We start from the raw sequence: 13,052 nt of genomic DNA on the forward strand, positions 1-13,052 counted from the left end.
CAAATATCATGATATTAATCTAATGAGATAATCAAAGAATTTAATAAGATAACTGATTAATTTAAAATTTTATTTAATTTAAAAGATGTAGATAACTCTTAAATAGTTTTGCTAGGATACTACTTCTACTATTGTAAATAGAGGTTTGGTCATCTCTTTACTTAATATAAAAATTTAATTATAGTTATATTTAATTGGTGTTTTTGTTTCCGATCGATAATTCTCCTTACAGCTTAATTTTTAATAGATTCAGATATGCGTTCATTTATCACATTTCGTGATTTACATAAATTTCTTCAATTCATAAGTATGATGTATAATTATTTATTATTATTTATACAAGCAATATTATGATTTACATGTGATATTAGAATTAACATTTTTGAAACTCCTGTACATAAAGAATGAAGAGACTAACTGTAACGCCTCGTTCCCACTTACGGGTGTTACTCGAGAACAATTACCCGAATTGTCCACTTGCACAGCCTTTGGTGAAGGGTGGACCATATTTCAAGACGAAACGCCTTAGGTGGAAACTAGACTCGTCCTTCCCTTCTCCTATCCCCAGGATTCACTAGCGGAATTAGGCTTTAACCACACTGCATTGGCTATAAAGAAAATCTCCTTAAGATGCCCAATTTCCATTTTCACATTTATTTTTTTAATTCTTTTTCCATCCAAGAATTTCACTGGGCTCCAAAATCCACCATTTCAATATATACATTGATTGATTACCAATTTTGGAGGAAAAACTCAAAAATTTTTATTTTTTGAATTTCGGCATTTATCTCAAAAAATGCCCGAAAAAATCCTTTATTTTGAAAATTCCTCCGGAGCCCAAAATTAATTAAGAAATGCCCCAAATTCCCCTCGAAAATCCAATTTTTTTAAAAAATGGACGGCGGGGCCTGCTGGCGCGCTCGAGGCCCGCGCGGGGCCCCGCGGTGCGCTTGCTGCGTTGGCTACGCCCACCTGCCGCACGCCCGCATGGGGTCGCATGCCCACGCGACCACTCGCCCGCAGTCGCGCACGCGCCCGCGCGGCCTAGCACGCCCAGCAGCCTGCTACTGCCATCTTCACCTCTTTTCTCTCTCTTTTTTTTTTTTTTTCTTTCTTTTGGACTTTTAAACCCATATTTTCCAGAAACTTAATTTAATAAAAATGTCTCAAATATTTCACATTTCCAACCAAAAACCATCTTATTTTTATTTATTACAACATACCTCAAACACATCAAAATTTTTCCCTCTCTTAGCCACCATACATAACGTGGAAGCTTCGTACACATGAAAACAAAATGAAATACAATTTATTTTACATTACCGACCAAAATACATAGGCTACACAACTTTAGCCTTCAACACTCATAGCCATTTCTCTCCCATTTTTCACCTTTTCCATGAGACTTTTAACACCTACAAAGAGGTCAAACAAACCTCATGAGCTCAAAAGCTCAGTAAGGGTGTATATGCAAAGTAAATACAAGCATAACAAGTCTATATAATGGCAAATGCATGCAAGCATGGTTAGATCATTCCATCCTCACAACCCAACATGGTTTGAGGAATCAACCTATTATTTCTTTCCCACCCCCATGGCCATAAGTCTCATGTACAAGTAAAGCATGCAAAGAGATACATAAAAGTTTATGCAACCTATTTACAATGCAATGCAAGTCCTCCTCCACATAGGGCCATCCCTTACCTCTTTCATTATTTGAAGTTTCAAGAATCTCCTAGCTTCAATACCATCTCTTCTCCTTCAGAGATCCTTAAAGAAAAATTTTTAAGGAGACTTAGCTACCATTTAAGAGAAATAAAAGATTACTAGATTAGGAAGAACCCTTACCTTAGCACTCTTCATTTTCTTTCTTCATTCTGTTCCCTTTTCTTCTCATTTCCTCTCATTAGAAAGCTTCTCCCTTTCTCTCACTTTCTTTCTTTCAAATGGCAAAATTTGAGACAAATGCTCTCTTTCCCCTTATATACTTCTTCCATTTCCTTTCTTTTCTTTTTAGATTTATTTCCTAATCATGATATTTTTAAATACAAGACTTCATCTCCACCCTCCATTCTTTTCTCTTTTAGAGAGGAAATCCCAGCCTTCCATAACAAGCACAATCCATGTGCTTTGGAGGCTTTAATCTCATCCATCCAATTTGAAAGATTTAATCTTTACCCTTAATAGAAAACACACTCTTAAGGAGTTGGCAATCCATGCCAACCATAAGCTTCCATCCACCACCATTGGATCACAATCCCATTAAAAGATTAATCCCAACCATTGGATTTATTAATTTCTCAACATTTACTAAATGGAGACAATTTTCACACATCAAGAATGAATGACATAAATCATTTCTTTCTCCTTTAAATAAATCTCATATTTTCAAAGTATTAATGGGAGACCATTTTCCCATTTTCCATTAGATTTATTTAATTCACCATAATTTCAAGCATTAATGGTGACCATTTACTTTTCCTTTTTGGATTTTCTTTTAGTCCAACACCATTATGCTTCTCATTAAATGCTTGAAAGATCAAAATTATTTCTTTTTGCATTTAATAAATCACCCAATTTATACTTGAACAAGACTTTGCCAAGTGTCATCTTTTAAACCCATACTTGTCTCCCAAGTTCTCATCTCATCCATCCATGTAGCATTTCCACATTTATTCACCAATTTAGGGAAAACATAATTATTTTCTCAAATAATTCAATATCCATCATTTTCCCTATTTTCCATAATTAAATCCTTTATAGAATTTCATTCCAAAATACCAAAATACCCTTTGTGAATTTATTAACCCCATATATCTCCACATAATTGCAAAATTGGGATTTAATTCACTTACTCACCTAATTTCACATATGAATTATTTCTAATTTACCAAAATATCATTTTTATTGGACTTCACTATCCAAATTGCCAAAATGCCCCTCTCATAAGACACTCTCATTCTCAAGGATCCAATAACTTCTCAAGAGCACTTTTGAAAGTTTCCTTACTTTCTTTCTCATTCTCATAACACCGATAACATCGAGTATTACACTAACAGTCAGATTAAAGAAATCACCAGAAAAGATTTGAAACCCTGTATAATGAAAGTTCACTTGCCGAAAATTTGGTGGCTGTCATCATCATGGTGGTTGTTGGCAAAGACGACTCGAGGGTTGTCTCCACTGTGTCTTTTCGTCTTTTGGCCTGTGCCCTGAGCGTTGCCGTCCGATCACGAAGAACGAGGGAATCAACATAATGAGTTGTCGGTGGAAGGAGATGGGTCCACCCATTAAAGTGCTGGGTCGGACCAAATGGGTTTTGGATCCGGATCCAGTTTCTGCAATCGGATCTGTGCGAATCTGGCTCAGGTCAACGCAATCTAGTAAGGCTATCGAATAGGTGATCTGGATCAAATTACCCGATCAAATAACATGATCCTATTATTCACCCCATAGTGCGTAGCTTATGCGGATCTAGATCCATTAATCCATCCAGATCCAGACCTATTAAAAATTGGAAATTATGAAAAATAAAATAAAAATATTTATAACTTAAATTTATATTAAGAAAAATTTGTTAATTGCCAAATTTTTAAAGTAAATAAATTTTGAGTTATAAATTGTTTTCAATTACTCATAAGCCTTATGTTTGATGATGACATTAAGTTTATGCATAATATTTGTTTGTAGGGGTGTGCATTAAGTTATAACCGAATTGAACCACCCAATTTTAGCTAACTGAATCAAACTAATCTTAAACAAATAATTGAATCGAACCGAACTACTCCACTAATCAAAGTAACTGAAATCGAACTAATCGATTTTAAATTTAAACTAACCGAACCAAAAATCGAATCGAAACCTACCCAAAAACTAACTACCATACGGTCGAACATATACGAAGAATGCATGGAGTTGGACACATAATAAGATTAAATGAACTTGATAAGAGAAATAGAAACAAAAACAAAAAAACAAAAATGGTAGTTCAAGATTGTATCGATGATCGATGAAGAAGCATAAATCTAGAGATGAAACTAACCTCAAGGCTGCAATGAGGAAGAAGAATAGCAGTTAGTTGCTCGATCCAGAGATGAACGTTGAGCAACAGATCTGGAGTGAGAGTTAGGAACATAGGGTCACTACAAAAAATCAACGTTTTAGCGACGAAAAATTTTGTCGATAAAACATCAAAATCCGTCGCTAAATTTGTTAGTGACGGATTTAGTGATAGGAACCTTTCTATCGCTAAAAAGAGCGTTGATAAAATTTTATGACAGGGTTAGCGACGGGATTTTTTTAGCAACAAAATTAGCAACGAGGGTTGTACCCGTCACTAATCAGCAACAAAATTAGCGACGGGCCCCATCGCTAAATTTTTATTTTTTATTTAATTTTATTATTTTATTATTTTATTTTTTAGCGATGGGGTTGATACCCTGTCGCTAAATTTTAATTTTTTTATTTTTTAGCGACCGGGTTGACACCGTCACTAAATTTTAATTTTTTTAATTTAATAAGTCAACCCCGTTGCTAATTTCATCACTAAATTCAATCCCAAAATTCAAAATTCAACTCGCGCCAAGCCACAACCTCCCCTTATGTGCGCCACGTGGCAATGCTGAGATATTTTCTCCCAGCTATTATCTAAAGCTTCCTACTGGATTCGAACCCCCAACCTCTCATGACTAAGTTTTGCTCGCGAGCCAGCTGATCTAGAAGTCTTCTTGTTTATTGATGTATATAAAATATATTTATAGTATTCTCTTCCAAATATTTCAGAATTATATTTTTACACCAAAATTTCTCAAACTTATTTAATGATATTAATTTTAATATTAATATTAGTAAAGGGAAATGAATATTAATTTTAATTTTATTTCATTATTAATTTAAATAAAACTTAATTAATTATTATATTAGGAGTGAAAAATTATTTTTTTATTTTTAATATATTTAAAAAACTATTAGTTTAATTTTTACTAATATGTTAGTAAAAATTATTATGATATGTTTAAATGTAAAATTTTAATTAAATTTTTATTTATTTTTTATTTTTATTTTTTAGCGACGGGGTCTACCCCGTTGCAAAATTTTAATTCTTTATTTATATTTTTTATTTTTTAGCGACAGGGTCACCCTGTCGCTAAATTTTAATTTTATTTAATTTATTTTATTTCTTAGTGACCGGGTTGACCCCGTCACTAAATTTCAATTTTTTTGTTTTTTAGCGACGGAATTGACCCCATCACTAAATTTGAATTATTTATTTTTTTTTTATTTTTTAGCTAGGGGGTTGACCCCATCGCTAAATTTGAATTATTTATTTATTTATTTTTTAGCGACGAGGTTGACTTCGTTGCTAAATTTTAATTTTTTTGTTTAATTATTTTTTTAAGTGACGGGTTAACCCCGTCAATAAATTTTAATTAATTATTATTATTTTTTTTAAACGATGGGGTTGACCCCGTCGCTAAATTTGAATTATTTATTTAATTTTTTTTTATTTTTTAGCCTCGTCGCTAAAGTTGAATTATTTATTTATTATTTTTTAATGACGGGGCCAACCCCGTCACTAAATTAAATTTTAAGTTTTTATTTAATTTTTTTTATTTTTTAGCGACGACTGTCGCTAAATTTGAATTATTTATTTTATTTTTTAGCCACGAGTTTAACGCCATCACTAAATTTGTATTTTTTATTTAATGTTTTTGTATTTTTTAGCTAGGAGATTTCCGTCGCTAATTCCGTCACTAAATTAAAAAAATTAGCGACTAAAATTCCGTCGCTAATTAGCAATGAAATAATTCTGTCACTAAATTCTATTGCTAAAAACTATTTTTCTTATAGTGGGTTTTGAGGTGAGGCAGCCTCTCTGACTCTTCAAATCTTCATCTCTGAGGGATAGTGGTGGTGACGGCGACCTTGGATGGCGGTGGGGGGTGGACAGCAGAAAAGAATTCGCTTTACCTGCCCCTAGAATGATGTGAAGAGAAAGAAGAAGTCGTAAGGCCTAGTAAGTATAATATAACAAAATAGAGCATAAGATATATCAAAACAGAGACTCAGTAAGCAATAACAAGCAATACATGGTAGGATCATGGTATAGAGTAATACAGGCATAATTGTAACATGGAATATCATGGTCATAATCATAACCGAGATCTGTATAATCTACACAAGTAATAAACTCCTACCATAGCATGGATAAGGCACACACTGGTAGCCTCTCTAATATATAGTCTCTTGGAATCGCATCCATTGCTCTAAGCACAACACTCATTATCTTGCAGTACAATACATTCATGTCACAAGGTAACCCACTATGGACCTATAAATCCAATGCACTTTGCGGCCCTAGCACTCGCCTGTGATGCCACAGTCTTACGCATAATAAGATAAGGTTGTTGTAGGACTCAAATCCACAATACTTCATTAGCAATTGTGGAATGATATCCACCCACGCCCTAGTCCATACTAGGCTGCATTACGAGCCGTAGCTCCCACAGCCGGCCACTAGCCACCGGGATAACAATCTTTATGGCCACTTTCCATATATCAACCATCATAAATGAACGCATATATTTATGTCCATACCCTTTCCTTCCCTATCACAAGCCCACACATGTCAATTTCAATGGTTGCACTAAGAATTAGATAGCAATGTTGATTGGTTAGAGAATACAAGCAAGACAACACCGAAGTCTTGCATAAGCTACACCTTAACCAAGAAAGCATCATTCCTTAAGAAAGATAGGGTGAATCAAACCCTATTTAAGCTTTTAACAAGATTCAACATGAATATAATAATACCAAAAGGTATAAAATACAAGGAAGTGGGCACGAGTCATGATTTCATCCATATAAAAGATGGATAAAACAAAGGACATTCAATAGACACAATTTCCAATTTCTCGATTTCATGAAATCATTTCAAAGGAAACTCACGGTTTCAATACATGTCCAAATGATCCAAATATTATACCAAATCGAGGCCATTCGATTCTAGTTTATAACTCTCCAAATAGTTCCTGAATCGGATATCTACATAAAAAGTTATGGCAAAAATCATACAACTGTGCAAAGTTGTCTAGACCCTTTAGTCGACTATTGAAAAGTTTAGTCGACTAGGCTGAGAGCTAATCTTCCGAGGGTTGGCTAACCCACTAATTAGTCGACTATTGACTAAAACAGTTGACTAATGAAAGCAGAAACGCACAGAAACGATCGAGAATGCCCCAAAATCATCCAAAACTCACCATAATACATCCAAACCCCAAATATATTATTCCAAAGGGAAGATGAGGTGATACCAACCTCATTACGACTCTCTGTTTAACAAAAATTGAAGGAAAATTATATGAGGCACAATCAACCAGATTCCTTCAAAACAACCCTTTTCCAAATGAAGGTTTTTTCTAAACCTCACCCAAAGGTGAGCATTTTAATGATTCCAAAGGAAAGAAAAGACTCCAAATCTCAACAACAAGAATCCCCAATGGAAACTTGCCCTTAAAAATGAAGATAGAGAGAGCTTGCACAACAAAATTGGAAAAAAAAATATAAGTGCAAGCAAGAATGTGCCTGTAACGACCCATTATTGGGTTTAGAATTTTAGAATGATATATTAACTTATTTTAGTTATTATATAAGTTGAGCAAATTTGATTCTTAATGTTGAAATAGATCTATGGGCTTGTATGTATGGATTTAAATTAAATGGATGGAATAATGAGTTGGGCTTCAATTTATTTAAGGTAAATGGGCTAAGAGTTGGGCTTAGGCCTTTAAGGAAATAGAAGATGGGCCATTTATTTGGGCTTAAGCCCAATACAAAAAAAAAAAAAAAAAAAAAAAACATCCACCATCTACGCATCATTACTTCCCAACCCCCCTTTCTTTTTCTTCTTTCACCTTTTCTTTCATTTCTTCTTTATTGTTTTCACTCCCTCTTTTACTTCTCCTTTCTTCTTTCACTCCTCCTTTTACTTCTTCTTTTTCCTTTTACTCCTACTTTCTTCTTTCACTTCTTTTTTTATACCTTCTTTTTCTTCATCTTTATCTCCTTTTCTTCTTCTCCCTCCCGACTTCTTCTTCTTCTTCTTCTTCTTCTTCTTCTTCTTCTTCTTCCTCATCTGATACGCATTCTTTTTCTTCTCTACTGCTTCTATTCTGTTAAATTTTCTGTGGCAATTGGAGCTTCTGTGCGGGTGCTTCATCTTGATTTATTCATCCTCAGGCAAGTATCCTTTCTTCTTCTTCTTTTATTTTTCTCCCCTTCCATGTGTAGCATCTCTATTAAATTTTTTCTATCTACATAGTATAAAATTCCTAAATATTGTGAGTCTATTTGATGTCTCAAAAGGGGTTTGATTCACCCCAATATTATTCTGTGAATGGCATTTTTCACCTCCATTATGATGGGAGTTTTTGTTCACCTTCATTGCTCATTGTAGTGTATTTATTGGTATATCTTATATGTGAATGATGTCTGGATAATTAATGTCTATACCCGAATATTCCATGAAATTGTGAAAAAATATCAAGTTAATGTGTGAAAAATTCGGATGCTACAGTACCATATAGTACCTATACAGTATCTCAATACAGTACCTATACAGTATCTCAATACAGTACCATACAGTACCTATACAGTATCTCAATATAGTACCTATACAGTATCTTGATACAGTACCTATACAGTATCTCAATACAGTACCATACAGTACCTATATAGTATCTCAATACAGTACCATACAGTATCTCAATACAGTATCTCGATACAGTACCTATACAGTATCTCGATACAGTACCTATACAGTATCTCGATACAATACCATATAGTATCTCGCTATAGTATGATATCGTATTCGTACAGTATACATATAGTATCTTGCTACAGTACCATACCGTATCCGTATAGTACCCCGTTACAGTACCCATTCGAAAATTTTTATTAATATTAATTAAACATTTACTTAATGTATTAGAGCGATTGTATGGTGGAAAAATAACAATTTTTGCCATAACATTCTTCAATGGTATTAAATGTATATTGAGAACAAGAATTTAAATTTTACATTGCTGGTAAATGCATACATGATGCATACATGTACACGATGCTCATATATATATGTTCTTAGCGCACTTATTATTTTGCGCGGAAATAAAGGGTACCCTAGGAGCGCCTGACGCGGGACGAGGTGGCCATAGCCCGGCAGGTTGTGCTCGATACGTTATGTGTTGATTTACTGATACGATGATTAACACATATTTTGCATCGTGGCTTATGAGCCTATGGGATTTATACTTATGATGTATGCACTTGTATGATTATACATGAACAAAAATCTGAAATTTATAATTCTATGAGATATGATTTCTGACTCATATAATTGAATATTGATATGAAGTCGTTGTACACTCCTCTCGGTGTCATCATGATTTCTCTTTCTTCATACTGCTCCTTTGTACTAGAACTTGCTGAGCCTTGTGGCTCACTTGATCTTCTTATGCCATTCCAGGTAAAGGTAAAGCAGTCATTAAGGGCGAGTCCAGTGGGACTACAACCCAAGGGTAGTGGTGTACAGAGGCACTCAACTCGGAGATCCTAGTTGCGTTTTGGTGGGGTAGATTGATGAGATTTTAAATTGTTGTTTTACATTAGAGCCTCATATTCGGTTTGTATGGCCTAAGAGCCTAGATGTATCAACATTGGTTTGTAACGAAAGTTATTGATATTCCGCTGCGTGAAAATAGATAAATGTGTGTGTTTATTATGAGGTATTGTTCTATATCATCCTTGTGATGACCTCCTTTCGAATGTCCTATGCTAGCGGGCACATTCGGGAGTGGGCCCTTACAGTTTTGGTATCAGAGCGATTAGGTATAGGAGTGAGGAGAGTCTCTGTACACTTAGGATTGGTGGGTAGAGTAGATGTGTGTTTAGTAGTCTAGTGAGACTAAGTTAAGATGGAGTACTAAAAGGTCTTTTGGTTGTACAGGAAATGAGTGGACGTCGAGGAAGGCCACCGACACGCGCTCGAGGCAACCGGGCAATTCTTGCTCCAAGTCCTGATCCCATTCCGGAGCCTGCACCTGTACCTAACCCTACACCACCCCCAGCATCGCCTACTCCTACAGATTCAGTGGCAGAGTTGCGCCAAGAGGTTAGTGAGTTGAGGGGCATGATGGCTTCCATGTTGAGGCATTTCGAGGAATTCATAGCCCATCAGGGCAGAGCAGGACAGGCGCCGCCGGTAGCAGGGAATGAGCCAGTCTTACAAGAAAATGTTAGTGGTCAGACGTCGAACCCAGTGCAGCAGGAGGTCGAGCCTCAGGGTATGGATGGTAATGCTGGCAGTCAGTTGGTGAGGAACTTCATGGCACTCAGGCCATCGAAATTCAGAGGGGGAAACGACGTTCTGGTTGCAGAAGAGTGGCTGATGGCAATAGAGAAACATCTGCGGACCATAGGATGCACTGATGCACAGAAGGTACAGCTGGCCACATACCTACTTCGGGGAGCAGCTGAGAGGTGGTGGGAGACGGCCAGACTGCGATTCAGAAACAGGGAGCCATCTTGGGCTGAATTTAGGGAGCTCTTCAACGCCAATTATTTTCTCGCCTGGGTTCGTAGCCAGAAGACATACGAGTTCATCGAGTTGACCCAGGGCAACATGTCAGTGGCTCAGTATGAGGAGGAGTTCACCTCCCTAGCACGCTTTGCCCCCGAGTTAGTAGACACTGATGAGAAGAAAGCGACCAAGTTCTTGAGAGGGTTGCGAGTGGAGATTCGATTTCAGCTGGCAGGTGCGCAGTTCACTGACTATTCTACACTGGTACATCGGGCATACATCATTGAGAGGGAGAGGAGCGAGCTGAGAGCAGCCCTGACAGCTACTAGGGGGTCAAGCTCAGCCCAGGGACAGGGCAATGACAGGAAGAGGAAGGGTGCACCAGGGCCTTCGAGAGGCACGCCAGACATCCCCCCATGCAAGACATGTGGAAAGAGGCATCGTGACCCATGCCGCTACGACAGAGGGGTGACATGTTACACTTGTGGTCAGGCGGGGCACGTACAGAGGGACTGCCCTCAGGGGTCAGGTAGAGCAAGCAGCCAGGAGGTGACATGTTTTAAATGTGGGCGCAAGGGCCATAAGGCCAACGTTTGTTCAGTGCCACCCCAGCGAGGAGGCCAAAGGCCGGGGTATCAGAGTGATAGATCTGGGCAGAGGCAGTCAGTGCCTAGACTTCAGGGGATGGCACCATCATTGGCACTACCATCAGGACAGAGCACCGCAGATGCTGATAAACCCCACATCCAGGGGCGAGTGTTCGCCTTAACTACAGCTGAAGCAGAGCAAGGGAAGGACACAGTGCAAGGTATCTTATCCTTATATGATATTGATGTTTGTGTTTTATTTGATACGGGATCCACACACTCTTTTGTTGCACCTCGGGTGGTATGTCATATTCCAATTTCCAGTACATTGTTACCATATTATTTGATTGTAACTACTCCGGGAGATACGAAAATGGTGGGTAGTGAGGTGTATAGGGATTGTAAAATCATAGTGCACGATAAGGAGTTTCCGGGGAATTTAGTGGTGCTAGACATAAAAGATTTTGATCTTATTTTGGGCATGGACTGGCTATCCCAACACTATGCTAAGGTTGATTGTCGACACAAGGTAATTCATTTTGAGTTGCCTCATCAGCCAATTGTTGTGTATAGAGGCATTAAACCAATGAGCTCCACACCCTTGATTTCGGTGATGAAGGCGGAGAAATTAATGCGACATGGGTGCGAGGCATATTTGGCTTTAGTGACGACTGGTAATGAGGACAAGATGGAATTGCCAGATATTCCGGTGGTCTGTGAATTTCCCGATGTATTTCCTGAAGAGTTGCCAGGATTGCCCCCATCGAGAGAGGTTGAGTTCTCTATTGACTTAGTACCAGGTACGCAGCCAGTTTCTAGGGCTCCTTACAGAATGGCTCCAAATGAATTGAAAAAGCTAAAGGTGCAGTTGGAGGAATTGATTGAGAAGGGATTCATCCGCCCGAGTGCCTCATCTTGGGGTGCTCCAATTTTATTCGTGAGGAAGAAGGATGGATCCATGAGATTATGCATTGACTACCGGCAGTTGAATCAGGTGACGTTAAAGAACAAGTATCCCCTCCCCCGTGTTGATGACTTGTTGGACCAGTTACGTGGAGCATCCGTCTTTTCGAAGATTGATTTGAGGTCTGGATACCATCAGGTGAGGGTCAGAGAAGAAGATGTAAAGAAGACTGCTTTTCGCACTAGGTACGGCCATTACGAGTTTGTGGTCATGCCATTTGGGTTGACTAATGCCCCCGCAGTCTTCATGGATTTGATGAACAGGGTGTTTAGAGAGTATTTGGATAGCTTTGTTATAGTGTTCATTGATGACATACTCATCTACTCGCCGAGTTTGGAGGACCATGAGACCCACCTTAGGCTGGCATTGCAGAGGCTGAGGGAGAGGCAGTTGTATGCCAAGTTCAGTAAGTGTGATTTTTGGCAGCGACAGGTTGGCTTCTTGGGACACGTAGTATCTGGTGAGGGTATTTCAGTAGACCCTGAAAAAGTGAAGGCAGTGATTGAGTGGCCATAACCGACTACAGTGACCGGCATCAGGAGCTTTTTGGGGCTAACAGGTTACTACAGAAGATTCATTGAGGGTTTCTCTAGGCTTTCATCTCCTATGACAAAGTTGACTCGGAAGGGAGTCAAGTACGAATGGAACGAGGCTTGTGAGCGTAGCTTTGAGGAGTTGAAGAAGAGGCTAACCTCAGCACCGGTATTGGCTATTCCTAGGAGTGGAGAGACATTTTCCATCTTCAGTGATGCGTCACACTCAGGTCTCGGATGTGTATTGATGCAGGATGGACGAGTGAATGCCTATGCCTCGAGACAATTGAAGAAACATGAGGTGAACTACCCTACCCATGACTTGGAGTTAGCGGCAGTAGTGTTTGCTCTCAAGATTTGGAGGCATTACCTTTATGGAGAGAAGGTGGAGA

The 13,052-nt window shown here is 38.0% G+C and overlaps 1 protein-coding gene and 1 long non-coding RNA gene across 2 annotated transcripts; one reads left to right on the forward strand and one right to left on the reverse strand.

The window, feature by feature from the left end:
* Positions 1-1,121: 1,121 nt before the first annotated feature.
* LOC127813745 (uncharacterized) lies at positions 1,122-1,932 on the reverse strand. Its single transcript, XR_008026180.1, has 3 exons — positions 1,849-1,932; positions 1,705-1,770; positions 1,122-1,415 (listed from the first exon to the last, which is right to left on the reverse strand). It is a non-coding gene; the product is annotated as an uncharacterized LOC127813745 (long non-coding RNA).
* An 8,074-nt stretch (positions 1,933-10,006) lies between these two features.
* Positions 10,007-12,643, forward strand: LOC127813488 (uncharacterized). Its single transcript, XM_052354489.1, has 2 exons — positions 10,007-12,025; positions 12,131-12,643. Exons 1-2 carry the CDS (start codon positions 10,007-10,009, stop codon positions 12,641-12,643), a joined length of 2,532 nt encoding a protein of 843 aa, XP_052210449.1.
* Positions 12,644-13,052: the final 409 nt, after the last annotated feature.

This window comes from Diospyros lotus, chromosome 11, assembly GCF_014633365.1.
Source record: "Diospyros lotus cultivar Yz01 chromosome 11, ASM1463336v1, whole genome shotgun sequence".
Taxonomy (NCBI): Eukaryota; Viridiplantae; Streptophyta; class Magnoliopsida; order Ericales; family Ebenaceae; genus Diospyros; species Diospyros lotus.